We start from the raw sequence: 27,815 nt of genomic DNA on the forward strand, positions 1-27,815 counted from the left end.
AGAACTACAGGCATCAGAAGAATATTTCTTCTAGACAAATCAAAAAGATTCTGTAACAAGAGGAAAGCATTTCAGCTGGACCTTCAAAGATGCATAGGACTCACATATTTAGAGACTTGGGAGAAAGGCTAACCAGGTATAAGAGCTTGAATAAAAGGGGAAACAGTGAGTAATCCAGTTTGGCAGAAATAACAAGTATTTTAAAGAAAATACAGGAAGTAGGATTACAAGGCAACAATGTTTCAAATGACCAAAGAGGTTGGACACAATTAACACACACACACACACACACACACACACACACACAAGAAAACAAGACATCCAAATGAAATACAATCCGAAATAGTACTAATGTAAAGATCCAAAGAATCAAAGACTAAATGTCACATCCCCATTAAGTGTTGTTCATTTCCCATTAATTTCCCTTCACAACTCCTAACTGAAATCCATGACTGCAATAAATAAATAAAAATCTCTAAATTTAAACTACAGTAAAATAATAATAATCTCTTTCCAAGATCAATTTCTCTTTCTCCCTGGCTTCAAATATACAATCCTCTACCTTATCAATAAAAACAGAAGACCCTATGGCCCTGTCTATAACAAGCATACTCTTTCCTTACATCTTTCCCATCTTATTTGGCAAACAAATGGCCAGTACCCAAAGGATGCCTTTATTTCTTCATTACCCTTCCCTAATTTGCCTTTCACCCTCACTACTCTGATCTTTATTAGTGCACTTTCACTAATGACTTCCTTTGCAAATTCAATAGCCTGTTTTTTTCTTCATTCTCTTTGAACCTTGTAGCTTTTTACACTCTTGCCCCCCCAAATTCTCTGTGCCTTTTCTTTCACTGCCATGGAGCTTTGCTAATTACCCTACTTCTGATGGAACTTCCTTTGATTCCTCTTCTTCCTCCCATTCTCAGTTTTGAGTTTCCCAAGCCTCAACTTCCGGTCTTCCATTCTGCCCTCTCTATTCTCTCCTTCCTAATTAACTGATCTTATCTCAAATCTTTCACTCTCGCTAGCCTTGCAGCAGTACCAGGTGGCATTTCTGTAACAAGACTAGACTTAGCCCCTCTGAAAGCTATGTTTGAAAATATTTTTTTTTTTTTACGTTTATTTATTGTTGATAGAGAGAGACAGAGCACAAGTGGGGGAGGGGCAGAGAGAGAAGTTGACACAGAATCGGAAGCAGGCTCCAGGCTCGGGGCTCCGGGCTGTCAGCCCAGAGCCCGATGCGGGGCACGAACCCATAAACCACGAGATCATGAACTGAGCCGAAGTCGGACACTTAACCGCCTGAGCCACCCAGGCGCCCCAATGTTTGAAAATATTTTTAAGGTATTGGTGCTTGCACTAACCAATGCATAGATAAAAGAATTCACTCTCTAAAACTAACTTTTACTTCTAACAGTAGTATTTTTCCAAGCATTTTTGAGAAATGAATGTAAATTTCTGGGGGTTTATAAAGTCAGTAAAGCATACAGTCCAATGTTTAAAAGTTAAGGCTGTCAGGCAAAGCCTGAAGATTTACAGATTTGGAGAGTAAAGCTAGACAACTCAAGCAAAACTTAAGACAAGGAAACAACGAAGTCAAGTACTGTACTTAAGTCAAAATGTCTGTATAACTAAGTTGAAGAAACAATTAAAACTTTGCTGCACATGTTCTATTTAGGTCAGAGTGAAGCCAAAATCTGAGGCCTTCAGATGAGGGGAAATGGGTGTGCCTGGCAGACCTGGTACGGAGTAGGGAAACAGATAAGAAACTGCTAACAGCCCCTCCTCACACATTTTAGGGTCCAAGTGTCCTGGCCATTCCAGAGAAAACCAGGAAAAGACTAGGTTTATCCATACCACTGCTCTCTTCCCCTCACATGAATACATTATGAAGGAAACTGCCTTCAAGCAATCAAAATAAAACTATTTTATGAAAAAACTTAGCTTTTATTCATGGTTTTTCTTGTTTGTTGGACTTCAAAACAGGACTAGAAGCACATTTCAGCACATTTCAAAGGCAACAATACAAATCAATGACAATTTGCAAACTATTCTCATTCTTTTTATAACACATTATTTGAACATCTCAAAGTTTAAATGCTAGTTATTTCGTGAAATGAGAAAAATCATTTCTGTAGCGAGGAACCTGTATCTGGAACCTGTCTGGATCTTACAATGTAGAGAACAAATACCTTGCTTTTTATATTTCACTTAGCAATTACAAAGCATTTGCACTTACATTATCTCATTGAATCCTTGCAACAATTCTATGGAGGACAGGCATAACCACTGTACAGAATATAATACTGGGACCAAGACAAGACTAGCTCACAGTTCATCAGAGATGGAAATCACCCTCCAACAAATGTTTCCCAATTCAAAAAAAACCAGAAGTAAATCCTCGTATTTTAGAATTTCAAACAAAAATTTAGTGAATGACGTTGGCAGAATCAAATACTTTCTGAGCCATCACTTACGTTCAATACAATTTACATAAAAAACAACTGGGGCACACCTCTACTTTAGTGCACTTTTGTTTTTTATCCCTTAATAGTTCTTCACTATCAATACCAGAAGTCCAAAATAGAGATTATTGAGTTTTCTTACCAAGCTAGGGTGCAACCTACAAACCAAGAAATGGGATCTTCTACTAGGTGTCTATTAGGCGACTGCATATTCATCAGTCTAATATCTTAAAAATACTTTCAAATCTTTTCACAGGTCCTCAATCTAGTCTAGTCACAGCTAATGAGTAGGTCTGTTTTATGTTAAGCTGTGGACCTAGTGAGACCTACTAATAAAATCTGAGAGGTAAGAATTCATTATGAGGATCATCGGGACTAACTGTAGATTTTCCCTGTAAAATTGAATTTGGTCACCTGAAGCCCCTCTAGACACCTAAGAGGTTAAAATTACGGAAGAGGAGAACTCTACCTCTCACTTTTTAAGTGAGGATTGGAAAATGTGTTACAGAAACTTGTTGCAAAGTTCCAAAAATTTCTTGATTTAAACATACAACGAATAAAACCAATACTTCCCTTTAACTCTTAAGAAACAACTATTAAACGCCAGAAAATATATTATAGAATTTAATAAATCAAGTCATTCTTATGGCTCTATTGCCAGGGACAGCAACCACATGAAGTTCAGGTGCCAAACGTAGCCAACTAAAACAGCACTTGGTTAGACACACTCTCTCCTCTTAGAACACCCCTGGATTTTCCCTGAGATAGTTTGATGAAACGTGAGAATGATAAAAATGAAGTTATTATGTTGAAGTAAAATACAACTATACAGAACTACATAACACCTCAATTCAGTGGCATTTGTCATCTCTAAAATAAGTGGTCACGTAGAAATCTGTTTTGAGAGATCCACGGGCACTAGGCATTTTAATTCGTAATACTACTTGCTAAATTATAGGCTGATATGGCTACAAACTCTCCAGCTTCCCCCTTCCCCCTCCCCAGGCTTCATAAGAAACATTGAGGAAAATGATTTTGGTACAAATTCTTGGTTTTAGTTTTGGTTAATTTTCAGCTTGAATCATGCATCACCAAACCATTATTACAGCACCTTAACTCTAAGCAAAACATGTTTTTAAAATGAGCAAATCTTGGGGCGCCTGGGTGGCTCAGCTGGTTGAGTGGCCAACTTCAGCTCGGGTCATGATCTCACGGCTCGTGAGTTCGAGCCCCGCGTTGGGCTCTGTGCTGACGGCTCCGAGCCTGGAGCCTGTTTCGGATTCTGTGTCTCCCTCTCTCTCTGCCCCTAACCCACTCACATTCTGTCTCTGTCTCTCTCAAAAATAAATAAACATTAAAAAAATTTTTTTTAATGAGCAAATCTAAAGTTTATAATACTAGAGACATATTTTCAACTGAGTATTTTCTCTCTGAAAAACTTGTATTAGATGCAATGACCACAAGATACAGCAATCAGGTATGATCACTAGAGATAAAATGACACACAACAGTAACTGCAAAGTAGAAGTGACTTCCGTGAGTTCCAGAGATCTGTATTTCTCACTCTCAGGTTTAGCACTATTTGTAAATACCTCACAGGATAAAGTCCATTATCATAACACTATATCACCTCAACATAATGCAATCCTTAGAGCAGATCTTAAACGTAGGCCAGAGGAAGCATTCTCATTCATTTGTTCAGTAAATATTTACGAGCTACCCATTACATGCCAGGCCCTGGAGAAAGTATCAAAATAGATTCTTACCCTTGTGTAACTTTTAGCTTGTTTATGGTCTGTCATCCCTCAGAGACACACACAAGATGAGACTATGAAGAGTCTACTAAGGAACTTAAATTTTATTCTAAGTGTGGCCACCAAAGGGTTTTAAAAGCAGAGGATTGACAGGATCTGAGTCAAGGAGTTAGAAGGCCACTCAGAAGGGCCATCGTGTGGAGAATGGGGGGAACCCAGTGAGGAGGCTAACAAGGAACTCACTCAAAAGATGGGTTGGCTTGAGTGGTGACTGTGGAAATGAAAGTAGATTCAGTGGCAGAATCTTCGTGTCAGTCTGGACTTTGAGCCCTTTAACCATTTACATGTTATCTGGCAAGTTACTTAAATTCTTTGAGCCTCAGTTTCCTTACTTAGCAATGCGTGTAAAGCCCTAGCATGGAGAAAACACAATAAATTATTATGATACTATTTTGGTAACAAAATTCATCCCAGTGAGGTTCACATGTACTTATTTCCCTTTCCCCCTACACCAACATTAACCCTAACATAAGTAACCTTTACCACCAAGATTCAAGTGCACTTATAAATGACTCCATCAAGAGACAAGCCTAAAAAAAAAATTAAAAAATAAAAATAAGAGAGACAAGTTCCCCTTTCCCACAGAACTTAAGCTAAAACAATTGCTCAAAAATATTTATTAAGCAAGGTATTTTTCTCAAATTAATAAAAGTCTAGTTTGCACCTTCTATTTGTGTTTTCACATGCATTCCTTTACTTCCTCACTTTACAAGCAAAAAGGATACAAGCAGAATCTTGTGGTTTAATCATGATAAAGACTGTGGTGTTACTACCAATAACTTTAATTTCATATGTCAATAGCTTTTATTTAAAACTTTATTAAGGATGGCATTATTCATTCTTCTAGCAAGTGATACCAGGAAACTAAGTTACCAAAAGCTCTTTTCTGTAAGTATATGGATTATAATAAACACTCATCTAACTGGAGCTTCCCTTTACACTTAAAATATTCTTTCAACAAGGGTGCCTGGGTGGCTCAGTCAGTTGAGCGTCTGACTTTGGCTCAGGTCACGATCTCACGGCTCGTGAGTTCGAGCCCCACGTCGGGCTCTGTGCTGACAACTCAGAGCCTGAAGCCTGCTTTGGATTCTGTGTCTCCTTCTCTCTCTGTCCCTCCCCTGCTTGCACTCTTGTCACTCTCTCTCTCTCTCTCTCTCTCTCTCTTTCAAAAATAAATAAACATTAAAAAATTAAAAAAAAAATCCTTTCAACAAAGGATGAAACACCCTGAAAATCATGTTCACTCAATCAGCTCCTAAGCAGGAGCTATGGGCAAGACAAAGGTTAGTGTTAACAGTGTCCTTACCCTCAAGGAGTTTACAATCTAATGAAGAGGCTTAAGTATTCACACATGTAAAGGGAGGAATGATGCAGACTACAAGTATCAACAATAAAGAGATCACTTTCAGTTGGGGTGTTCAGAAAATGCTTCACAGCTCAGTGGAATTTGCAGTGAACCCTTGCATGACAGGATTTTGATAGAATTTGCTAGGAAGAAAGTGTGATGAGGAAAACAACTATTGAGAACAAGAACTTTGTTTTTCTGAGTTGCTACCTAGCCATTTTTTAGTATGATATCCATAATCACACCCAGAGTCTGGACATTCAGATAAGGACTCAAGTTTGGGATACTCACCACAAGTCCCTGCTTTGCTTTTCCCTTGGCACCTTTTAAAAATAACCACTAGCATTAAGCCCCCCAAATTACTGACCTCCACACCAATCACAGGTGCTTGCTACCCGGCTATGTATCTCCTGCTCATGACCTGGGACACAGGTCTACCCTCTCCCTGGCTCATGGGGCCCCACGATTTCAGTTACCAGGGTCAGCCACAGTCCAGAAGCAGATAATCCTCCTCCTCACGTACTGTCAGAAGGTCAATAATAGCCTAATGCTACATCACAATGCCTATGTTCATGCACGTAACTTCATCTCATCACATTAGCATCTTATCATCTCCTATCATCTCAACAAGGGTGAGTACAGTACAGTAAGATATTCTGAGAGACCATACATGACTTTTATTATAGTATGCCATCATAATTATTTTATTTTTTGTTGTTAATCTCTTACTAGGCCTAATTTATCATTTAAACTTTATCGTAAGTATGTATGGATAGAGAAAGCATAGGATATATTAGGGTTCAGTACTATCCTTGATTTCAGGCATCCACTGGAGTCCTGGCATGTAAACCCCACAGACAAGGGGAACTCTGTACTTCTGTTGTATGGGTGTACTGAACCTGCACCTTCAACCAGAGCAACCCCATGGATTTCATGTGCCCAAAGTGGAAGCTCACATGCTCAGGGAGCTACCTGCCCACTACCTGGGTGGCTCGTGCCCCCTCATTCATCAGGTCATAACCTACATATTCTTAATACACCTACTCACAGAAAGCTTCTCAACACAGAAAGCAAGCACAAGAAATCAGAAAACAGCATGAACAGCATGTGTAGGGTTTTTAAATTAACTTTTTATTATGAAAAATGTAAATATGTCCAGGTATACAGAATAAAATAATAAACCCCCATGTACTCATCACTAAGCTTCAACAATTACCACCTCATGGCCAATCTTGCTTTATGATTTACATTATCTTATTATATGAAAATCCTAAAGAAACCTATTTTCATTCTTCTGACTTCTACATTCTTCGCTGACTCCATCCTCAGACAAATCTATATTGCCACAGTGGTCTCCACAAGGTTGATTTTCCTCAAGGCCACATACAAATAAAGCATAAGTCTATTAAAAAAAAAAAAATCAACTCTTATTTGCCTGAACCTAAGGAATGGTGACAAAGATACTGCAAATGAGAGATATTCCAAAACTCAGTTTACATGTACTTTCGGAATACCTTTTCCATACTTACATTTCAAGGAGAATGAATAAAATTATGGGAGAATTCATGTCCAACAAAATAAAGCATCACAGATGAAGTATCTTAGACAAATCACTTGTCCTCCTGAGCCTACGTTTCCTCCTCTTTAAAACAGGGAGTGATCACCGACCTCAGGGCCTTGGGAGAATTAAACAAGTACCTTACCGCCACATGGATCATTACCTCTGGTAACTATCAGAACCTAGAAAGCTGCCTGGTTTTCCAGTCCTCTCGCCTCAGACAACTCCCTCTCTCAAGATGATGTAAAAAGTTTCTCCATCTAAAGATGACAGGCTAAGCATTCTGATTTCAAGGAGCTTCTCTGCCTGTAAAGCCAAAGGGAGCTGAGATTGAAGTATTTCAGTAGGATGAATATTGTAAACTATCAAACTTCACAAAATAGTCCCTACTGAACGAGCAGAGCTGTCCAACATCACACAGAGATAGTGTGTGGCCAACCTACCTAGTGAAACACTCTCATTTCCCCCACTTCTTGGCCAGTGTATTTCCTCCAACCATCCGCGGCCTCTATACAGCACAAAGCAGGGTAGCCATCAGGACTCTCAGCTGGGCCAGAGTGTTAAGAGCTTGAGATGAGTTAGCTACCACAAGGCGAACTTACTGTGTCCATAAGAAAGCTCCAGCCGCAATCTTGTGTTCCTTATTACCTGCTAGGGAGAGGCAGCTCACTGTTGCTCAAAACTATCCAGTTAAACAGCTTTTAAAAATACATATGCAGTCACAACTGTTTACCAACGTTTTAATTCTTCTTTTAGTGTTACTTTATTTCAGTCTTTCCGTTATCTTCTTTTTGAGCTTGTATACACATCATTGAGGTTCCCTTTTGAATGACCATCTTCAACCATCAACCCTCTTTCCCTCTGTGAAGACAGAATGAGTTCCTGACTTCTCCTTACGCCAACCACCACAAAGCATCCACTCCATTAAAGCCCTCCACCTAAAAACCATTCTTTGTTTTCACTTATTACCCATTCTCTGTTTCCCTAACTATAATGTAGTAAAATGTAACACTTTACAGCTTGCCATGTGCTTTGTAAAGTTATTCATTTAATCTTTACAACCCAAGAAAAAGGCAATTCTCCTATCTAGTAGTGAGGGAAAAGAAATGGAGAACTTACTATCCTGCCCAGTTATAAAGCAACTTAGTGGTGAACCGGACCTCCAAACCAAGTCTTCCAACTCCAAATGCCCTGCCCTTCCTACTCTATTGTGCTCTTTTCTAACAAGGGAAAGCACACAATTCTGTCCCAAGTCAAATTGGCTTCAAACCAAAGGCAAACCATCTTCAATCTCTCTAGATTGCAACCGGATTCCCCATCCCCACACCATCATCCCATTTCTTGCCTCCTCACCCTCCCGTTACTACCTCCTCCGCACTATCCAATTTCCACTCTTCAAGGAAACTATCATCATTCCCTCAACCCCTCCTGCAAATATTCCACCTCCACATGCTACAGGGAGGCCTCTCATCCCCTTCTCCCCAAACACCGCACTCCCTTCTCAAGACAGGTATGTCCTCACTCTATAAACTACATAGTAACGCTTCTCAGTCCTTAATAAGCTATTTAATAACTTTAAAAGTCCTATAAAAATGGGCAGATCTTGCAGACCTTCCATCTCCACACCTGACCCAGGGCACCAGGCCACTTTAAATTCTGAAGAACAGAGTGCCGACCCTCACAAAGATTCTACTCATGCCCCACTGCCACCAACGACCTCCCTTCCAGAATGTGGTCATCCAAACAGGCTCCCCTTCCAAACTCTTCACAAGGGACTTCCCTCCATGGCTCCCGAGACGCTCCTTCCGCCGTTAACCCTTCCGTCATGCCCGGGCCTCTGCCCACCTTACCAACTCTCCCTTCACTCGCCCTCCAGTGAAGGCTGGAGTTAGACGGCTCCTCCTCTCTCACAACTCCCAACTTCGTCCTCTTTTATCACCTGTTTTTCCCACCAGCTTCCTCGCAACCCAGTGGCTCACCCTTGCCCCGGCCCGCCTCTGCCCACCCTTTCAATTCCTCCTGCCCGGGAGCCACCCCCTCAAGTCAGTTCCGGGGTGCCCAGGGGATTCAACTTCCCATCCGCGGGCTTCCCACCTTTGGGGTCATGCTCCCCTTCTCCATCACCTGCTCCGCCCATGACCAGATGACATCCGCCGCGGCCGCTGCCGCCGCCGCCGCCTCCATCCCCCTTCTCGGGCGCCGGGTCCCCGGCCGCTGACCGCCTTCCTCCAGCGCCAGCCGCCCCCTCTGGTGGGGACGAGGGGGGCGTGCACCCCCAACCCGTGCCCTCCCCCCCGCAACGCGCACCTGTTCCTCCTCCTCCTCCTCCTCCTCTTGCCCCCGGCCGGCCGCGCCGGCGCCCCGACCCCCACTTGCGCCGCGCCCCGGCCTCCCGAGCCCCGCACTCACCACGAGTAGGTCTGCTCCGCCATGGCGCTGACTCTCGTGGGCTCCGCTGCAGGCTCTGGCCGGGCCCGGCGGCGGCGGCGGCACGAACGGGCGGCGGACTCGCTCGGGCCGGGAGCGGAAGGCGCGGCCGCGGCCCGGCGCTCGCTCGCTCGCTGGCTCGCACGGCGGGCGGGCCGGGAAGGCGGCTGGCGGGGAGAGGCCGGGCTCCAAGGCGGCCCCGCTCCCTGGGCCCCGGGGCGGGGCGGGCTCCGCTCTCGGCCTCCCTCACCGGCGGCGGCGGCGGCGGCTCCGCTGCGGCTCTAAACCCAACATGGCGGCGGCGGCGGCGGCGCGGAGAACAAGGGGGCCCCGGGGCGGGCGAGCGGCGAGAGGGCCCCGCGCTCACTGCGCGCTGGGCCGCGGGAGCGCCGCGCTCGAGCGGCGGCGGCGGCGTCCGGGGGACATGGCCGGCGGGCGGAGGCGGAGACGGCGGCGGCGGCGGCGGCGGCGGCGGCGGCGGCGGCGGCGGCGGCGGCGGCGGCTGAGGGGGGCGCTAGGCGTTGAGGCGAGGCCGCTCGGCTCACACCCGCCGAGGGGAGGAGAAGAGGGGGCGGGGGCCAGCCTTGGACCCGCGCGGGTCACGTGCCCAAAACACGCTCACGTGACGCGCGCGCCCCGCCCCTCGCGCCAGGCCCTTGCGCGGGGACGTCGGTTCGCTGGTTCGAGGCGACTGTTGCTCGCAAGGCTTCTGGCGGATGGGCCGCCTCCCGCCGCCTGGTGCCGCCTCCTCCCCACGCGGAGCCGTCGCCTCGGGCCCCCTCCCATTTCCCTTTCAGGGGGCTGCAGCAGCCAGCCAATCAGGAGCCCCGAAGCGTCCTGTGGCTGCCAGTCAGCTGTCAGCCGTCAATCAACAGTGTGCTGGCCGCGGGTCCCCCAACTGTCAGTCAACCTGTCAGTCCGCAGGCCGAGCGCCGCATCCCCTCGTTCGTTGGTTCATTCATTCGTTTAGCAAATGTTCCGTGCTGCCAGCCTCTATTGCGCCAGGCTCTGTGCCAGGTCCTCGGGGTGCCAACTCGAATACCCCACACTTGCCTTCACTTAATCCATCATCAGATATTTATTGGGAACCAAACGATAAATCCACCGATTCTGCTGGATCTCTGCCCTCTAAGAGCTTACATTCTAGAGGAAGAGACATAGTCCAAGCCGACAAATAGGTGAAGATGATGTCGGGTGCTGTTTCATGAAGATGATAACTCAAGGTAATGGGACAGAGTGTGTACGGGTGGAGGCTACCCTTAGATAGGGTGGTCGAGGAAGGCTTAGCTGAGCAGATGACATTTGAGTTGACACCTGAAGGATGAGAAGGAGCTGGTCCTGCAAGAGCAAAAACCTCAGGGAACTGCCCATCGGGATGACAGGAGGCAGGCACAAAGTAAAATAACAGCGCTAGACCAGAGACCAACAGAGTGAATCTGGGGCGTAGGAGGAGAGAGGAGAGATGGGTTGAGCTTCTAGGCATCAGGGGATGCCTCTCCAGGAGTGGCTTATGAGGAGAAAAGGCATTCTACGAAGAGAGAATGGCATGAGGCAAGGCCCAAAGATGTGAAGGCTTGGAGTGAGCTTGGATCCGGGAGTGGGAGTGGATAGTTTGTGCTGGGGAGTGTTGAGAGAAGGGACTGATAAGGTGCATTGAGGCCAGACTCTGAAGGACCAAGATAAGCCAGTTACTATGTTCATGAATGAAAATGATTAGTGCAGCTCCAGGTTTGAGAAGCATGCTTGGGCAACAGACACACGAGTCCCCCCTGGACCCCAATCTCCAGAGGGAGCAGACCTTGCACACCTGAAACCAGCATATTCAAGCTCCTCTGCAGCTTGGCCAATTTCAGGCCGGGATCTAGCTCTGCTCCAGTTTCCCAGGGCCTGCCCGGGCTTACAGGGAACACCACACCCCGAATCTATCTCCAAATGGATCAGTTGGCCACTGCCCATACATCTGCTGCTTGCCTGTTCCCCAAGGGGAACCCATTAATGAGAAAGCCAAGTACACTTTTCCTTCAGAGGCATTCTCTCCTTCTTCCTCCTTGCCCCACTGCCAGATGCCAAGACCAGTCAGGTTCGACATGTTTCCTGAAGCTCCACCACAGAGCCCTGGGAAAGGGCCAGCTGATAAGATCAAAGTCCCAAAGAGGGTTTGAGATAGGGCCCCAAGAAAATGCCAGACCACCAAGTGCCCTTCCCCTGACCATTGACAGAAAGATACCAGCCTGCAAATATCTTCCCAGCTGTAAATAGCACTGGATGTAGGGATATCATGGGGAGATAGGAAGGCAGAGAGCCTACATTTTGATGTTCACTTAGCTCTTACAGCTTTGCCAGTGCTTTTACAGAATGCCAAACATTCCCTTGAATGTGACATGCAGTCATTCTGAGTCTCAGAGGAGCATGAGTTGAGGTTTCAGACCCCATGGGAAAGACCAGAAGCCATTGGTACAAGTGGCTTTGAGAGGTGCAGAAGCTTCTTGCCTGGAAAGCTAAGAACAAAACAGACCAGACGTGTTGCTAATGAAACAAAAAGATGGAGAGCCTCTGGGAAATTCACTTGGTTTTTAGTTCCCAGTGAGTCATTAAAGGCAAAGCCAAGTGAAAAGTTGGTATCTGCTGGATGGGACAGGAGGTGCTGAGGAAAGAAAGTCAAGGCTTTCCCAGAAGCAATGGGACCATTGCACTGAGAAAAATCTGGTGGAAGAAAGGAAGAAGAGGTTTGGGTAAAGGTATGGGGTCAGAAATGAAAAGAAAGGTTTTTGTCTCTCCATCTAAACCAGGGGTCCTCATAGTGTCTCTTGGGTGAACAAGTGAGGGCAGACTGTATAAGAAGCCATAAGATACCATATGTTTTCACTCTTTTGTGGATCCTGAGAAACTTAACAGAAGACCATGGGGGAGGGGAAGGAAAAAAGAAGTTACAGAAGTTACAGAGGGAGGGAGCCAAACCATAAGAGACTCTTAAAAACTGAGAATAAACTGAGGGTTGATGGGGGGTGGGAGGGAGGAGAGGGTGGGTGATGGGCATTGAGAAGGGCACCTGTTGGGATGAGCACTGGGTGTTGTATGGAAACCAATTTGACAATAAATTTCATAAAAAACAAACAAACAAACAAACAGCATTTGACAAGACTAAGAGAGTGTCTAGGCCACAGAAACCCTGTGTATGTGGTCCAAGGAGGATGGAGTGTGAGCTTGAGCATCTGGAGCTAAGGTTGCCAAGATGTAGAAAGCACCTCCAGGTCCTGGGCAGGATCTCCGGGGAGTGACTTTCAGTCACTCTGCCAGTAGCGCTCAGCTCCAACCTGGAGCAGTCCCAGGTGTATCTATGGCACCTCTGGGCCTCAGCCCGGTAGTCAGGTGTGCTTGGCGCTTGGCAGGAGGAGATAGATGCAGGTGTTCGCTTCCCCCACAGGGGATGCCTGGCTTCCTCCCCCCACACCGCCGCCCCCGCCCCCCCGTCCCCGAAGATAAGAGGGCCACATTTTATGCAATGTTTGTTGAAAGAAGCAATGGAAGTTCCTCTAATTATCACCACGGTAATTATAGGATCACTTCTTCTATCAACTGTGTTCAAAAGAGACTTGGTGAGTCTCCCCAGGACCTGTCATCTGCCTTAGGCACAGACTCCTGGGAGCAGGCTTTGCAGGTCGGGTTGGGCTGAGTAGGCACTAGTGAGAGGGTAAAAGGCTTGGGTCCCAGCGTCCCCCTTGCCTCTCCGACCCATTTTCACCTCTATCATCCACTCCCCACCCCCACACACATGCTCTCTATTTACATTCCACAGTGAGTGGATGGCACTTCCTGATGGGCTCTGTTCTTTTTTGTTTCTAGATCTCTGACCAAGCCCGGGAGGCATTTCCATTGCTTCTTCACTGCTGCTCATAATTTTGAGGTTTGCTTCTATGTCACCCAGGAGGGAAGTCTCACTTGACCAAATGTAAGCTCGGTTAGATACTCCTCCCCAGGCCTCCCCCAGGCCCCTGAATCTACATGTATGGTAACACTTAGCACGCTGAACTGTCACTGCTTGTTTACTTGTCATTTTCTCCCTCTGGATCGTGAATGCCTTGTGGGAAGGGACTGTGGCTTGCTGCCAGTTACACCTCCAGTTCCCAGTGCAGTAGAAGCTTGAATATTGTGGAATGAATGCTTGAGTGAGCAAGAGGCTAACCAGGTTTTGAACCAGAACAACTGGTTTCGCCTGATGTTCCCATGATTCTCTCCATGACCTTGTTCGTATTCAGCATCCCCTCCTGTCCTCCAAAACCCCCTCCCTGACTGAGAAAGAGAATCCTTCAAGGCAGATAAATCTCGGTTAGAAATATTATGGGAAGGCAAAAGATTGGAAGGAAGGTATATGGTAAGCTTAGGTATCAGGTCACCTGCAATCTTTGGACATGGGTCTTTCAAAAAAAACCTTAATTTTTTGTAGAACAGGTTTAAGTTTATAGAAAAGTTGATGGGAAAGTACCAAGGGTTCCCGCATACTCCCCTGCCCCCAACACATAGTTTCCCTTATTATTTATATCTTGTGTGGTACATTTGTTACAATTGGTGGGCCAATAATGGTATACATTATGATTAACTAAAGTCCATAGTTTACATTGTGTTTCACTTTTTAAAATCTTTTTTTAAAAAATAATCTCCACACCCAACGTGTGGCTCAAACTCACGACCCTGAGATCAAGAGTAGCATGCTCTCCCATCTGAGCCTAGCCAGGAGCCCCTAGGTTTCACTTTTTGTGTTGTACAGTTCTGTGGGTTTTGACAAAAGTATAAGGATATGTCTCCACCAATACAGTATGGTACAGAATAGTTTCCCTGCCCTGAAAATCTCCTGTGCTTCACTTACTCATCATCCCTCCTTCCCTCCAAACCCCTAGCAACTACCTATCTTTTTACTGTCTCTGTAAGCTTACCTTTTCCAGAATGTCATATAGTTAGAATCATACAGACTTTTTAGATTGGCTTTTTTTTCTCTTTGCAATATGCTTTTAAGGTTCTCCGTGTCTTTTTTGTGGCTTCAAAGTTCTTTTTATCGCAGAATAATATTTCACTGTATGAATGTACCAGTGTCTGTTTATCCATTCACCTACTGAAGGACATCTTGGATGCTTCCAGATCTCGGCAAGTGTGAACAAAGCAGCTAAGAATATTCATGTGCAGGTTTTTGTGTGGACATACGTTTTCAACTTAATTCAGAATGTCATGGGTTTCTTAGAAGTGTGTTGCTTAATTTCCCAATATTTGGGGTTTTGCCTGATATCTTATTGCCATTTATTTCTAATTAATCCTGCTGTGGTCAAAGAATATATTCTATAAGATTTTAACCTTCTGAAATTTGCTAAAACTTGTTTATGGCCCAGGATATTTTTTTTCTTTTTTAATCTTTATTTAAAGATTAAATAAATCTTTAAAGATTTAGTTTATTTTCTTATATTTCTTATATATATTTCTTATATATTTCTCATATCTTATATTTCTTATATATTTATTTCATTTTCTTATAAAGAAAGAGCACAAGCAGGGGAGGAGCACAGAGAGAGAGGGAGACACAGAATGTGAAGCAGACTCAGGTTCTGAGCCGTCAGCACAGAGCCTGATGCAGGGCTCAAACTCACAGACTGTGAGATCATGACCTGAGCCAAAGTCCGACACTCAACTGACTGAGCCACCCAGGTGCCCCAGGATATGGCTTATTTTGATGAATATTCCATATGCACTTAAAAAGGATTTGTATTATTTGATGTGTAATGTTCTATAAATGTCAATTAAGTCAAGATAGTTGATAATGTTCAGATATTCTACATCCTTACTAATTTTTTTGTCTAGTAATTGATTTTTTGTATCAATTATTGAGAAGTATTAAAATTTGTCATTATAATTGTGAGTTTGTCTACTTCTCCCTATAATCCTATCCATTTTTGTTTTATACATTTGAAGCTCTGTGATTAGGTTAATATACATTTAAAGGTGTTATATCTTCCTGATGAAGTGCCTCTTCTATCATTGTGAAATATCTGTTGCAGTCTGCTTTGAAGTCTACTTTATCTGGTATTGATATAGTCACTCCAGCTTTCTTATGATTTGTGGTTTTATTTTGTATCTTCTTCCACTCTTTTGCTTTCAACCTATGTGTAGTTTGTGTTTAAATAATGTGTCTTGTAGGTAGCACATACATGGATCTTGCTTCTCCGCTGTCTCTGGCAACTTGTGCTTTTTGTCCATTTACATTTAATGTAATTATTGATGTATTTAGGTTTAGTTCTACTATTTGCTATTTGCTTTCTGCTGTCCCATCTTTTTGTTGTTGTTGTTCCTCTGTTTCTCCTCTCCTTCTTTCCTTTGGTTTAATTGAATAATATTTTGTATTCATTTTAAATCCTCTTTAAAAATCCTGTAGCCTTTTTAGTTATACCTTCTGTGAATTGTATTTGCGGTGGTTGCTGTAGTGATTATAACACAAATCCTTAACTTATCACAATCTACTTAAAATTAATATTGTAGTACTTCACATAAAATAAAGGAACTTCACAACAATATATACAGGAATATATATACAGTGCCAGAATATTGATTCTTAGCCTGTATGCTGTTGTTACTACATAAATTACATCTGTTATAAACCCTATAATATAATGTCATAATTTTAGCTTTCAAACAGTTATGTATTTTAAAGAAATCAAGAAATGAAAAAATAGAATTTTTTAACAATTATTTACTCACATATTTACCATTCAAGTGTTTTTCATTCCTTCCTTTAGACCTGAGTGTTTATCTGATGTCATCTCCCTTCTTCCAGATAAACTTCCTTTGGCATCTCTTATTATACAGGTTTGCTGGTGACAAACACAGTTTTTGTTTATCTGCGAATGTGTCTATTTTGCCTTCATGTTTGAAGTATGTCTTCACTGGATATAGATATCTGGTTCAAGAATGGATTTGCTATGTTTTATTTTGTTTTCCAGCATTTTAAAGATGTCGATCTGTTAGGTTCCAGCTTCTCATTTGCAATGAGAAGTCAGCTGTCATTTATATCATAGATCCCCTGTTTATAATGTGTCATTTTTCTGTGGCTGTTTTCAAGATTTTTCTCATTCTCTTTGGATTTTGGTTGTGTGACTATGCTATGCTGGGTATGGCTTTCTTTGTATTTTTCTTGTGCGGGCTCCACTGAGCTTTTTGAATGTGCAAATTTATCTTTAATTACATTTGAGAAATCATCAGCAAATATTTCTTCAAATATTCTTATGCCCCATTCTCCCTCTTTTTTCTAAAAATTCAATTACGTGTGGTATATAGATCTTTTAATGTTTTCCCACAGGTCCATGAAGCTCTGTTTAATTTTTTTCAATTTTCTTTTTCTCTCTGGTATTCAGAATGGGTAATTTCTTTCTTTCTTTCTTTTCTGAATATTGTTCACGCTTCTTTTTTAAATGTTTATTTATTCTGAGAGAGAGAGTACATGCATGAGAGAGCATGAGCAGGGGAGAGACAGGAAGAGGGAGAGAGAGAATCCCAAGCAGGCTCCACACTCAGCATGGAGCCCAATGAGGGGGCTCAATCTCACAGCCCTGGGATCATGAATTGAGCCCAAGTCAAGAGTCAGATGCTTAACCGACTGAGCCATCCAGGCACCCCCAGAATGGGGTTCTATTGATCATGTAATCCTTACAATAGCCCTGTGAAGGATTCACAGAGTCTTTGGTCATCTTCATACTGCTATTGAACCTATCAAGTTAATTTTTCATTTCATTTGTTGCACATTTTAGTTCTTGGATTTTCGTTTGGTTCTTTTTTATAGTTTCAATTTCTCTGCTCAGGTTCTCCATCTGTTTCTTCACTGTGATCATATTTTCCTTTAAGGCCTTGAAAATATTTATGAGTTGCTTTCAAATCCTCGATATTTAATTCCAACATTTGGATCATCGCTTTTCTCCTTGAAAATGAGTCTTGAGTATAAGTCAGTTTTCTGTTTCTTCACAGGTCTACTACAACTTACTTAGTTTTTGTATGCTGGACATTGTCAATGATCCATTGTAGACACCCTGGATTATGTTATGTTCCTCTCAAGAGCGTTTAGTTTGGTTTTAGCAGGCAACTAACTTGGCTGGACTCAAAACTCCCAACTGTGCCCCCTTGTAGAGGGCGACCCCTGAAATTTCCACTCAGTTCTTTGAGCTTCCAGGTGCTGATTTCACTGGGATCTCTGGAGCCTCCTGTGCATGTGTGTAGGTCAGTGGACAGCTAAGGATTTGGACAGAGTTTGTATACAGATTTGGGGACCCATCTCTTCTACAGCTCATGTCTTTCTGGGATTCCCCACCACCACCACGCCTTAATTTTCCAGCAATTTGCATGGAATTCTGTACCCTTGACACCTCAAACTAGTAAAACCACAGCTCTCTACACATTCCCTACCTCCCACACAGATTAGAGAGTGCCTCAGGCAAGAGGCCACAACAATACAGATTTCACCCAATGTAGCTCCTGTCTCTCAAGTATAAACTCCCCTCACATTTCTGCCTCCTGTTGGGTGCTCTACAGTGCCATCAAATAATTGGAGGTTTTCGGTCTATATTTTGTTCAGATTTTATCATTGTTATCTCATGGAGGGTTATTCTGCCCAATCTAATCTGCTATTACCACCCCTTTTCCCTTACACTCTTTAACTTTTTTATTCTTCAGAGCACCACCTCAAGGTCAGTATAATCAGCCCTATTTTTAAGCTAAGGAAACCAAGAATTTGAAAAGAAGCATTTTGCCCAAGGTCACACAGCTAGTTCATGGCACAACCAGGATTTGAAACAAACCAGATGACATAACCCTATCCTTGCTGTAATTCCCAGTACTTCCTATATGTCTTTAAGGTGGTTTGGATTCCACCCTAGAGCCCACTGGAAAATATTCAAGGATGGGAAGTGGTGAGATCCCTGAAAACCCCTATTCAGGCTAGGGCAGTAGTTTTCAATCCACAGTCTCAGAATCATTTGAGAAACTATGAAAAATAGAGATGCTAGGCCCCATTTCCTGGAGAGGTATCTCTAGTGGGAGAGACTTGAAATCTACATTTTATACTGTTTCTTAATGATTCTAATGCCCAGGCAGGGTTACAAACCTATCTGGTAAAGGCAAAGTAACTGCCACCAGGATTCTTCTGTTTCTCGTAGCTCAGGATTCTTATTTTTCCATCATGCTTCACCAAGATACTAACACTGGTGTTGACACTGGTTAAGGCTGTGGGCCCCGGAGTCACTCCACTTAGAGTCACATCCTAGCTCTGTCACTTGTCAGCTGTGTGGCCTTGGGCAGGTGGCCCCACCTCTCTGAGCCTCCTGCTTTCTCTTATCTTAAATGGGGATCACAAGAGCACCACCTTCACAGGGCTATTGTAAGGATTACATGAGATAATTCAGCTGAACCATTTCACAGAGTGCCTGACTCCTGGTAAGCCCTCAGTTGATAGTAACTATTATTATGAAAACCCCCTCCCTTAGCTTTTCTGCTTGCATAAACTGTGTTTTATCACTTATCTAAACCCAGCTTCTAGAGTTAAACTACACCCGTGTTTTCTAAGGTACTTCAAAATCCCCCTCTCCCAAAAGTTAACACAATCTCTGACCTTGCAACCGATCCATTCCCACCCTGAGCAGGAGGCGTTTAACAAAATTTTTTTTAATGTTTATTTATTTTTGAGGGACAGAGAGCGACAGAGTACGAGCAGGGGAGAGGCAGAGAGAGGAAGACACAGAATCCGAAGCAGGCTCCAGACTCTGAGCCGTCAGCTCAGAGCCTGACGCGGCTCGCACTCAGGAACTGTGAGATCAGGACCTGAGCTGGAGTCGGACACTCAACTGACTGAGCCACCCAGGCACCCGGAGCAGGAGGCATTTTAAATTGAGCCCAGAAGGGCACCTGGGTGGCTCAGTCGCTTAAGCGTCTGACTTCCGCTCAGGTCATGATCTTGCGGTTCCTGAGTTTGAGCCCCACATTGGGCTCTATGCTGACAGCTCAGAGCCTGGAGCCTGCTTCAGATTCTGTGTCTCCCTCTCTCTCTCTCTCTCTCTGTCCCTCCCCTGCTCTCTCTCTCCCTCTGTCTCTGTCTCTCAAAAATAAATAAATATTAAAAATAATTTATAAATCGAGCCCAGAACTTGAAAGAACTTCTTAGCAGTGACTAAGCAGCCCTTAGCGTCAGGCTGTGCCCCTTCTTGCCTGTGCGTTGGACCTTACAGGCCACACCTTCTGTGAAGCCCTGAGTGACAGCTTTGAATACCAGAATGGGGCGTTACAATGGCAAAACCAGATTTACATTGTTGAAACTAACTACCTCTGTTCCCGAGTCAGGCCTGAGTCAGAGTGTCCTAAGGGGAATCCAGGCCTGGCCAAGAAGATCCAAGGAAGGCAAGCTTCTCACACCCTGTTCCTGGACACTGGCTGAACAGCTGGGGGTATGAGAGGACTCACCCGCCACCCTTGAAGCTTGCCCCATCTGGTAGACTTCACTACAGGACCCCTGGCCAGGGAAGCCTTTCCAATGTGGCACATGCCCGCCAGAGCATTCCCTCTGCTTCCATCATATGTCAGGTCTGTAGGTTTCAGGAAACACCGAGGACCGGAAGGGTTCCCACGGCTGGTTCCTGGGAAGGAAGGGAAAAGGATCCCCCGTTTTACTGGGGACCCTCTATGTGTGCTGCACATTCTTTATCGTCCTCCATCTGTACCGTGAGGTGTCTGTTTTCCTCAGCACTGAATCCCCAATGCCCAGAAGAATAGACACTAGGTCAATACTTAATCGTGATAAGAGTGAAATAGGTACCATTTATTGAGTGGTTATTATATGCCAAGTACTGTTCAAAGGGCTTTATATGTCTTGACTCATGCTGTATTTGCCGAATGAAAAATACGACAACCACACTATGAGGCTAGACTCTTGATTCCTATTTTACATAAGAGGAAGCTGAAACAAAGAGAAGTGGGTGGGGGGGCGGGGGGAGTCAAAGGGCAGACAGGTAATAAATGAATAGTGGGGCCAGGCTTTGAATCCAGGGAAATGTGGCATCCCAGGAAGTAGAAGGGAGGGTCTGGGTTGAGTGAATGAGATAAAGGTGCAAAGGGAAAGAACCTAGTGGGTTTTGAAGGAGGCATCTCTGAGGAAGAAGGGGCAAAGACCAGCGAATGTTGGTGGGGGCCGATGCCAGCTGGCCACCTCTTAGAGCATATGTTTCACATGCAGCACTACAAACCCAGGCCAGTCCCCTAAGAAATGCTGACATTGTGGGGGCAGCCGGGTGGCTCAGTCGCTTAAACCTCCGACTCTTGATTTCGACTCAGGTCATGATCTCACGGTTCGTGGGGTTTGAGTCCAGCATCGGGCTCCAAGCTGACAGGGCAGTATCTGCTTGGGATTCTCTCTCTCCCTCTCTCTGCCCCTCCCCTGCTTATGCATTCTCTCTCTGTCTCTCTTAAAATAAATAAATAAACTTAAAAAAAAAAAAAAAAAGAAGAATGCTGACATCCTGTCCTCAAGGACCACACCCCTTTCCTACAGGAAGAGGGTAGAAATGAACCTTAAATTTCATCATGGCCACAGGGCGCAGAGGGGTATGGCTCCTGCCCCAGTGATCACAAGCCCCTGTTTCTGTGCCTCTGGTCAGATCCTCTCCCAGAGTCCTAGAGTCAGGGTAGTGTGGGGAGGTGGGGAGTAGCAGGCAGCTTCCCAGCTCCGCCTGAGATGAGTCAAAGGTGACGCCCCTGCCCTGGAGTCTGGGCGTACCTGGGCAGGTAGGAGCACATCGAAAACCCCATCAGTGGTTCAGAGGACACCCACCCACTTGGCCTCATTCTTAGGTGAGACCCCTGGGGTCGTCTTGGTGAGGGGGCTACAGAGCTGGCCTGCCTTCCTGGGCAAGCATTCGGTGGACCTGACTTCTCAGATGGGACACAGGCCCCAACAGGGCAAGGGCTGGGGTAACACCCAAGAAAAGGAAAAAGCTGTGACCCTTCTGCCCCTAGCTCATCCCCTGGTGACACAAATGACCAAGTCTGCTCTGGTCACTCAGCCCCACCCACCTCAGCTGCTCCAGTGTATCACATCATTTTCTTCACAACACATTTCACCACAGGATTGACCTTGACCCATCTGATGCACTTGCTTGGTATCTCCCTGCTGCTTTGAAGCTCCTGCTCCCTGTTCGCTGTAGGTGTGGAACGGAACTGGGCACAGAGCACGTGCTGAATAGCTGTGGATGAGCCATGAGTATGACAGGACCACGCCTCCACCTACGGTCTTGGTGTCCCAACCGCCCCCCACCAGCACCACCACAGCTGGGCCAGCAGGAAGTCCTGACCCGGACATGGGTCCCCTTCACCAAGGATTCCAGCCATGCTCTGGGTTCTGGTAGGGGCTGTGGCTCCCTCCGAGGTCCGGGAAGGGAGGAGACGCCTCGGATGCGGCCAGAGCTGCTCCTTGCTGGCTCGAGGCCCCTCTGCCCACTGTCGGTGGGGCTCAGGCGCTGCCCCACTGCTGACTGCCCTTCGGGGCCTGCCTACCTGGGAGGCTTTATGCTCACTCCTCTCTGTGGCCAGTCCCCTGTAGTGTCTCCTGTTGAGCTCCGTCAGAGAGGGGGATCCCTTAGCAGAGCGTTTTGGGCCCCACGTGAACCCCTCCTTGCCTTCGCCCCACAGCCTTCTCATCCCAGAACAAATGAGGGCTATGTGAGGACGAAGAAGGGCAAACGCATCCTCAGACTGTTCCCTGAACACCTGTTCCTAACAATCTCTCAGCTTAGTCCTCTGTCAGGCCCTCTCCGCCTGGTGTCTTCCTCCTGGGATCTTCTCTCTCAGGGGCCTTTCCTCCCTGCATGTAGTTATGTCTATCCCTGCTGATGCTGTTGGGTTGGTGTGACCTTGTCTGAACCCTAGGTTCAGATACCTGGACAGGGTATCAGCTCTTTTCCTTGAGGCCCATGGGTCCTATGCAGATCAGAGGGTGTGTCCAGCCATATTGCAGGAGGTACCATGCCCCCCGCCTCCCACCTAATGTTCCACAGCCATTTGGGAACCAGTCTATTTCTAGCCCACGGGCCCCTCTGGAGGGTACTGTGGCCGGATTGCTGTGCTTTCGCTGAGCCAAAACAGTCCTACCCAAGAACCCAGCAATCAAGAGGCTGGGGGGAGAGAAGGTATATTTTCTAAGCACCCACCATGAGCCAAGCGTCCTGCTGGGCCCTTCCAAACGGAAGGTCTCAGAATCCCCTAACTGTTGAATAAACTTTTGGTGAACACCTACTCTGTGTCACGCTTTACGGACCTCATCTTTTTTTTACAACATTCTTGGGAAGGATTTTCATCTCAGAGTTGAGGAGACCGAGGGTCCAAGAGGTGAAGGGGCCTTCCTAGGCTTACAGCTGGTACCTGACTCCAGAGTCCATGCTTGTCTCAGCCTGCCACATTCTATCCCCAGTTGTGGTCTTAAGAGACACACTCAAGGGGGCACCTGGGTGGCTTAGTCAGTTAAGCGTCTGACTTTGGCTCAGGTCATGATCTCATGGTTCATGAGTTTGAGCCCCACATCGGGCTCTATGTGCTAACAGTACGGAGTCTGCCTGGGATTCCCTCTCTCCCTCTCTCTGCCCTTCCCCCACTTGCACACGCACACACACGCACCTGCACACGCGCTCTCTCTTACTCTCAAAATAAATAAACGTAAAAAAAAAAAGAGATGCTCAAGGAAAACAAGGCATGAATCACAACACTCTACTCACCTAAACAAGGGGTACAAACCCAAGAGCCTCCTGGGCCCAAACAGATCATTTAAATAAGCGAAGCAGTCCAGGTCAACAGGGATGAGTGGAGACCATGGAAAACTGGAGGAGGTCACACCCCATTGAAAGGCAACAGGTGCTATTCATCTTGTACCAAATGTTAGCGTGTGGGACCGTGCGTCAGTGTGGCCAGATCTTCTGATTTTTCAAGAAAATCTGGAAATCTGAAACTTTTATGTGAAATTTACAAACAAAGCATTTCTGGGGCACCTGGGTAGCTCAATCGGTGAAGCATCCGACTCTTGGTTTCAGCTCAGTCATGATCTCACGGTTTCATGGGTTCGAGCCCCACATCGGGCTCTGCGCTGACGGTGTGGAGCCTGCTTGGGATTCTGTTTCTCTCTCTCTCTCTGCCCCTCCCCTGCTCCCGCTGTCTCTGTCTCTCTCAAAATAAATAACATTAGGGGCGCCCGGGTGGCTCAGTCGGTTGAGCGTCCGATGTCGGCTCAGATCATGATCTCACAGTTTGTGAGTTCAAGGCCTGCGTCGAGCTCTGTGCCGATAGCTCAGAGCCTGGAGCCTGCTTCGGATTCTGTGTCTCCCTCTCTCTCTGCCCCTAACCCACTTGCGTTCTGTCTCTGTCTCTCTCAAAAATAAATAAACATTAAAAATAATAATAACATTAAAAAATAATAAATAAAAGCCATTTGTTTAAAACAAACAAACAAAGCATTTTTACTTCTGGCTGTATCAGGCTGACAATTTGGCCCTCTGAACTAGAAGATGCTCCACAATCTTGGAAAGGATCCCATGTCTAGTTTTGCACTGTGGGCCCTCAAGATACCCCTCTATCGGGGGAGGGAAGGTTAGAGATGGGAAGACATAAGACACGCACACCCAAAAGGCATGCCACTCTTGAAGAAAAGACACAGTTAAAAAAAAAAAAGAGAAAGACACATGGTTGTAACACAGGACTACTTGAAGGTCTGAGCTCATTAGCTGCCAACAACAGAATCCATTTCTAGGTAACTCAGGCAGAAAGGAATTTGTTAGAAGGGTATCTGGAAGCTTAGAGAACCGGTGAGAGAAATAGAAGCAGAAAATTGGCAGAAACCCAGGGGAGGGAGATGGATGGAATGACGCCTAAGGATTTTGCCACAAATAGCCTGTGGCCATCGCTGAGCATCAGAGGCCCCATGAAGCCTAAATCATCTCTCCTCGTAGGTAGCCCTCACCCTGTGCTTCCAGAAGTTCCAGCCAAGTGATCCAGCTTGGTGAGAATGAATATCTGATACTTTTATTTCATAGAAAATCTGATGTTTGATCCAGAAGGTGGACCCCTCCCAAACACAGGTATGAGGTTCAGATGCTGGGAAGCCACACATACACACACCTACCGTCCGACCCATAGTCTAAGCCGGAAGGGGTCTTGAAGAGCCTCTTGTCTTCCACTTTCAGAATGGGAAAACTGAGGCACCAAGCAGGCCAATGGCTTGCTCAAAGCCACACATAGAGCTTGTGGTCAAGCCACATGTTGACCTCCTGACTCGGGCTTTCTAACTGAGCTGTAAAAGGCTTCAGAAGTCACGAGAAAGGAGAGAAATGTGGGGTGTGGCAGGCAAGAAGGCATCGTGGTGGAGGGGAGAGAGGAAGGTGAAGGAACATCATAAGAAGGCTTAAGCGGGGTTAGGCCATAAGGGAGAACTAGAGATAATTAATACGAAAGCCATAGCTTTGTTGTTGGAAATGCAGAGCCTTGGGCCTGGCCTGCATTTTTCACCAGATCCCCAGGTGATCGCGGTGCATGTGCAAGCTTGAGACGCAGTGCTTTATTCAGTGGGGGGAGAGCCGGACTATCAAAACAAAACAAAAACCTGAGCTTCAGGAGTGATAATATTCTAGCTCATAAATCAGGGGTTGGGTTCCCAGATAATGTTTATTTTGTGATTAGGCTTTATAACATATTTCAAGGTTTTGCTCAAGAGTTTCCTCCTCAATGAAGCTTTTTATAGTCACACCATTCAAAATCATATCCACGCTGTGCTCCTTCGCCCCTCTCCTGCTTTATTTTTATTATTATTTTTTTTTCTGGAAAGCTTATTACCATCTGAAAGACGAAAAGCGTCAGTGTTTTTGTTTGTGGATTCTCTCTGTGCGAGGTACAGAAGCAGCAATTGGGTCCGTTTTCATCCCTGCCGTGTCCCCGGCATCCACAGCAGGGCTGGTACCCCATAGGTCCTCAATAAGTGTCTTTGGAATGAAGAGGTTACATGGTATACATCAAATATTATACAATAAAATGGCTTTTAAAATGTAAAAACCATACCTAACAATTAGTGGGCATTGCCACGGGCCAAGTCCTGGGTTGAACACTTCAGGCACCATTAAGATCTCACTGAATCCTCATGATGCAGATGAAGGAACGGAGGCTCAGGGAGCACGACATTCGCCCAAGGTCATGCAGCTAGGACGTGGCAGCAGCAGAATTCGAACTTAGCAGAGACAGGAGGCCGGAGTGATTCTGGAGGTGAACTGGGGACAGGGTTGGGCTCCAGAAGCAGTGGCACTGAGGTGAGGTCACGGAGGGAAAACGCTCCTCTGAAGCCGGGCTGTGCCGTTTAAGAGCGGGGGTTGGCTGGGCGCGGTCGGGTTTGTACCTGGGGACTCTGAAACCACGCTGAGAAGTCCGCATGTGGACTCTGGCAGGTGTCAGTGCTGCCTGGAGCTTGTGATGATGCACTCAGATTACAAGGTGCTGAGGAATGCTGGGAAGGCGGCTCAGAGCCTCATAGACTCACCCCTCCAGTCCCTCCAGAGGCCCAGGAGGGCAAGCTATGTGTAGAATGACAGGCAGCCAAGAAGCCGGTGAGGGGAGGCTTCAAACTCTGAGTCTTTCTGGGGTTACTGGGTGGCTCAGTCGGTTGAGCGTCTAACTCTTTTTTTTTTTTTAATTTTTTTAACGTTTATTTATTTTTGAAACAGAGAGAGACACAGCATGAACGGGGGAGGGGCAGAGAGAGAGGGAAACACAGAATCGGAAGCAGGATCTAGGCTCTGAGCCATCAGCCCAGAGCCCGACGCGGGGCACGAACCCGCGGACCGCGAGATCGTGACCTGAGCTGAAGTCGGACGCCCAACCGACTGAGCCACCCAGGCGCCCCTAACTCTTGATGTCAGTGCAGGTCGTGATCCCAGGGTCGTGGGACCCAGCTCCACGCTGAGTATGGAGCCTGCTTAAGATTCTCTGTCTCTCTCTGCCTCTCTTCCCTGCTCACGCTCTTGCTCTCTCTCTTAAAAAGAAAAAAAAAATCAGACTTTCTGAATCCCAGAGCTGCATGGTCTCTATTCTCTGAGCAGCTCAGACTGTGGAGCCGGGGTCTCCCTGCTACGGGCTCTCTGCTTGCGGCTGCTTCTGTTCCCCTGCCAGTATTACATTTGAGGGAAGCAGGGACTCCTACAGAGCCACCCTCTGCCCCACTCTGTCCCCTGAAGTAACCCATCTTCAAAATACGTCCCAGATCCAGCCACTTTCCTCCACTGGGTCCGAGTCTCCCTTCCCCTTCTCCCCTCCCCTTCCTTCTGGTTGGGATATAGTTCACATATACGTTAGCCGAGGTTCTCTAGAGAAACAACACCGATAGGGGTAGGGATAAAGACAGCGATGGGGTAGGTATCGGTATAGATACACGTAAGAGGAGATGTATGAGGTGCCCGGCTGGCTCAGTCAGAAGGGCGTGTGACTCTTGATCTCAGGGTTGTGAGTTTGAGCCATATTAGGTGTCGAGATTACTTAAATAAGCAAATAAACTTTTTTAAAAAAGGAGATCTATTCTAGGAACTAACTCACATGGTTATGGAGGCTGAGAAGTCCCATGATCTGCCATCTGCAGGAAAGTCCATGGTATAATTCAATCTGAGTCTGAAAGCCTGAGAACCAGGGGTGTAGATGGTCTAGTTCCGATCTGAGTCCAAAAGGCCCAGAAGCAGGGGCACCAGGGTCTGAGGGCAGGAGAAGATAGCCGTCCCGGCTCAAGCAGAGAAAGTAAATTCTCCCTTCCTCCATCTTTTCTGTGCTATTCAGGCCCTCAGCGGGTTGGGTGATGCCCACCCACATTGAGGAAGGCTACTTGCTTTATTCAGCTCATTAATTTAAATACTAATCTCCTCCAGAAAAACCCTCACAAGACAAATCCAGAAGTAATGTTTCACTGGCTATCTGGGCATCGCTTAGCCGAGTTGGCATAACACATAAGATCAACCATCCCAACGTACTAAAAACTTCACCTTTTAAAATTCAGTGAATTTAATATAGTCACCAACTTGGGCCATATCATCACCATCTAACTTCCAAATTATTTTCATCACCCCCAAAAGAACCCCCCTCATCTGTTAGCAATCGCACCCTCCCATGGTCTCTCCCCCTAG

General features: G+C 45.8%; 1 protein-coding gene and 1 long non-coding RNA gene across 3 annotated transcripts in view; one reads left to right on the forward strand and one right to left on the reverse strand.

Moving 5' to 3' along the window:
* Positions 1-9,884, reverse strand: part of SPPL3 (signal peptide peptidase like 3) — a 137,209-nt gene extending 127,325 nt beyond the window's left edge. The window contains exon 1 of one of the 2 annotated variants that reach the window (XM_042962581.1): positions 9,595-9,884. In XM_042962581.1, coding sequence (XP_042818515.1) covers positions 9,595-9,617 — 23 coding nt within the window. In that variant the 5' untranslated portion in view covers positions 9,618-9,884. Of the gene's footprint in view, positions 1-9,279; positions 9,347-9,594 lie in introns of those variants that run through there. The other variant, XM_042962580.1, reaches the window with a different exon arrangement.
* Positions 9,885-10,536: 652 nt separating this feature from the next.
* Positions 10,537-22,898, forward strand: LOC122232542. The gene is made up of 3 exons (XR_006209892.1): positions 10,537-10,835; positions 13,456-13,561; positions 21,750-22,898. It is a non-coding gene; the product is annotated as an uncharacterized LOC122232542 (long non-coding RNA).
* Positions 22,899-27,815: the final 4,917 nt, after the last annotated feature.

This window comes from Panthera tigris, chromosome D3 (genome assembly GCF_018350195.1).
Source record: "Panthera tigris isolate Pti1 chromosome D3, P.tigris_Pti1_mat1.1, whole genome shotgun sequence".
Lineage (NCBI taxonomy): Eukaryota > Metazoa > Chordata > Mammalia > Carnivora > Felidae > Panthera > Panthera tigris.